At 46.9% G+C, this 658-nt stretch overlaps 1 protein-coding gene across 1 annotated transcript; it reads left to right on the forward strand.

The window, feature by feature from the left end:
* Nucleotides 1-3: 3 nt before the first annotated feature.
* On the forward strand, nt 4-651 carry LOC100482654 (olfactory receptor 51A4; the record flags this gene model as incomplete). Its single annotated transcript, XM_002931013.4, is given in 1 exon segment — nt 4-651. A coding segment is annotated over 1 exon segment (648 nt), but the record flags the coding sequence as incomplete, so codon positions are not given.
* Nucleotides 652-658: the final 7 nt, after the last annotated feature.

Consider the following 658-nt stretch of genomic DNA (forward strand, 5'->3'; position numbering starts at 1 on the left):
GGGATGCCAGGGCTGGAATATGCACACATCTGGATCTCCATCCCCATCGGCAGCATGTATCTTTTTGCTATCCTGGGAAACTGCATCCTTTTCGTCATCAAGACAGAGCCCTCTTTACATGAGCCCATGTACTACTTCCTTTCCATGTTGGCCATGTCTGACATGGGCTTGTCCTGCTCTTCTCTACCCACCATGGGGAGGATCTTCTTATTCAATGCCCCTGAAATTTCTGCCAGTGCCTGCTTTGCCCAGGAATTCTTCATCCATGGATTCACAGCAGTGGAATCCTCAGTGCTCCTGATCATGTCATTTGACCGCTTCCTAGCCATCCACAGCCCTCTGAGATACAGCTCCATTCTGACTTCTGTCAGAGTTGCCAAAATAGGGATAGTATTATTCCTTAAGAGTNATTTTAAAAGTATCCTCCTAGTGCTGCCCTTCCCCTTCACTCTGAGAAGCTTGAAATATTGCAGTAAAAGCCAGTTATCCCATTCCTACTGTCTCCACCAGGATGTCATGAAGTTGGCGTGATCTGACAACTGAATTGATGTCATCTATGGCTTTTTTGGAGCGCTCTGCCTTATGGGAGACTTTATGCTCATTGCTGTGTCTTACATTCTGATCCTCAAGACTGTGCTGGGAATTGCCTCCCAAAAGG

The sequence above is a fragment of the Ailuropoda melanoleuca genome, unplaced genomic scaffold, assembly GCF_002007445.2.
Source record: "Ailuropoda melanoleuca isolate Jingjing unplaced genomic scaffold, ASM200744v2 unplaced-scaffold11128, whole genome shotgun sequence".
In the NCBI taxonomy this organism is placed as follows: Eukaryota; Metazoa; Chordata; class Mammalia; order Carnivora; family Ursidae; genus Ailuropoda; species Ailuropoda melanoleuca.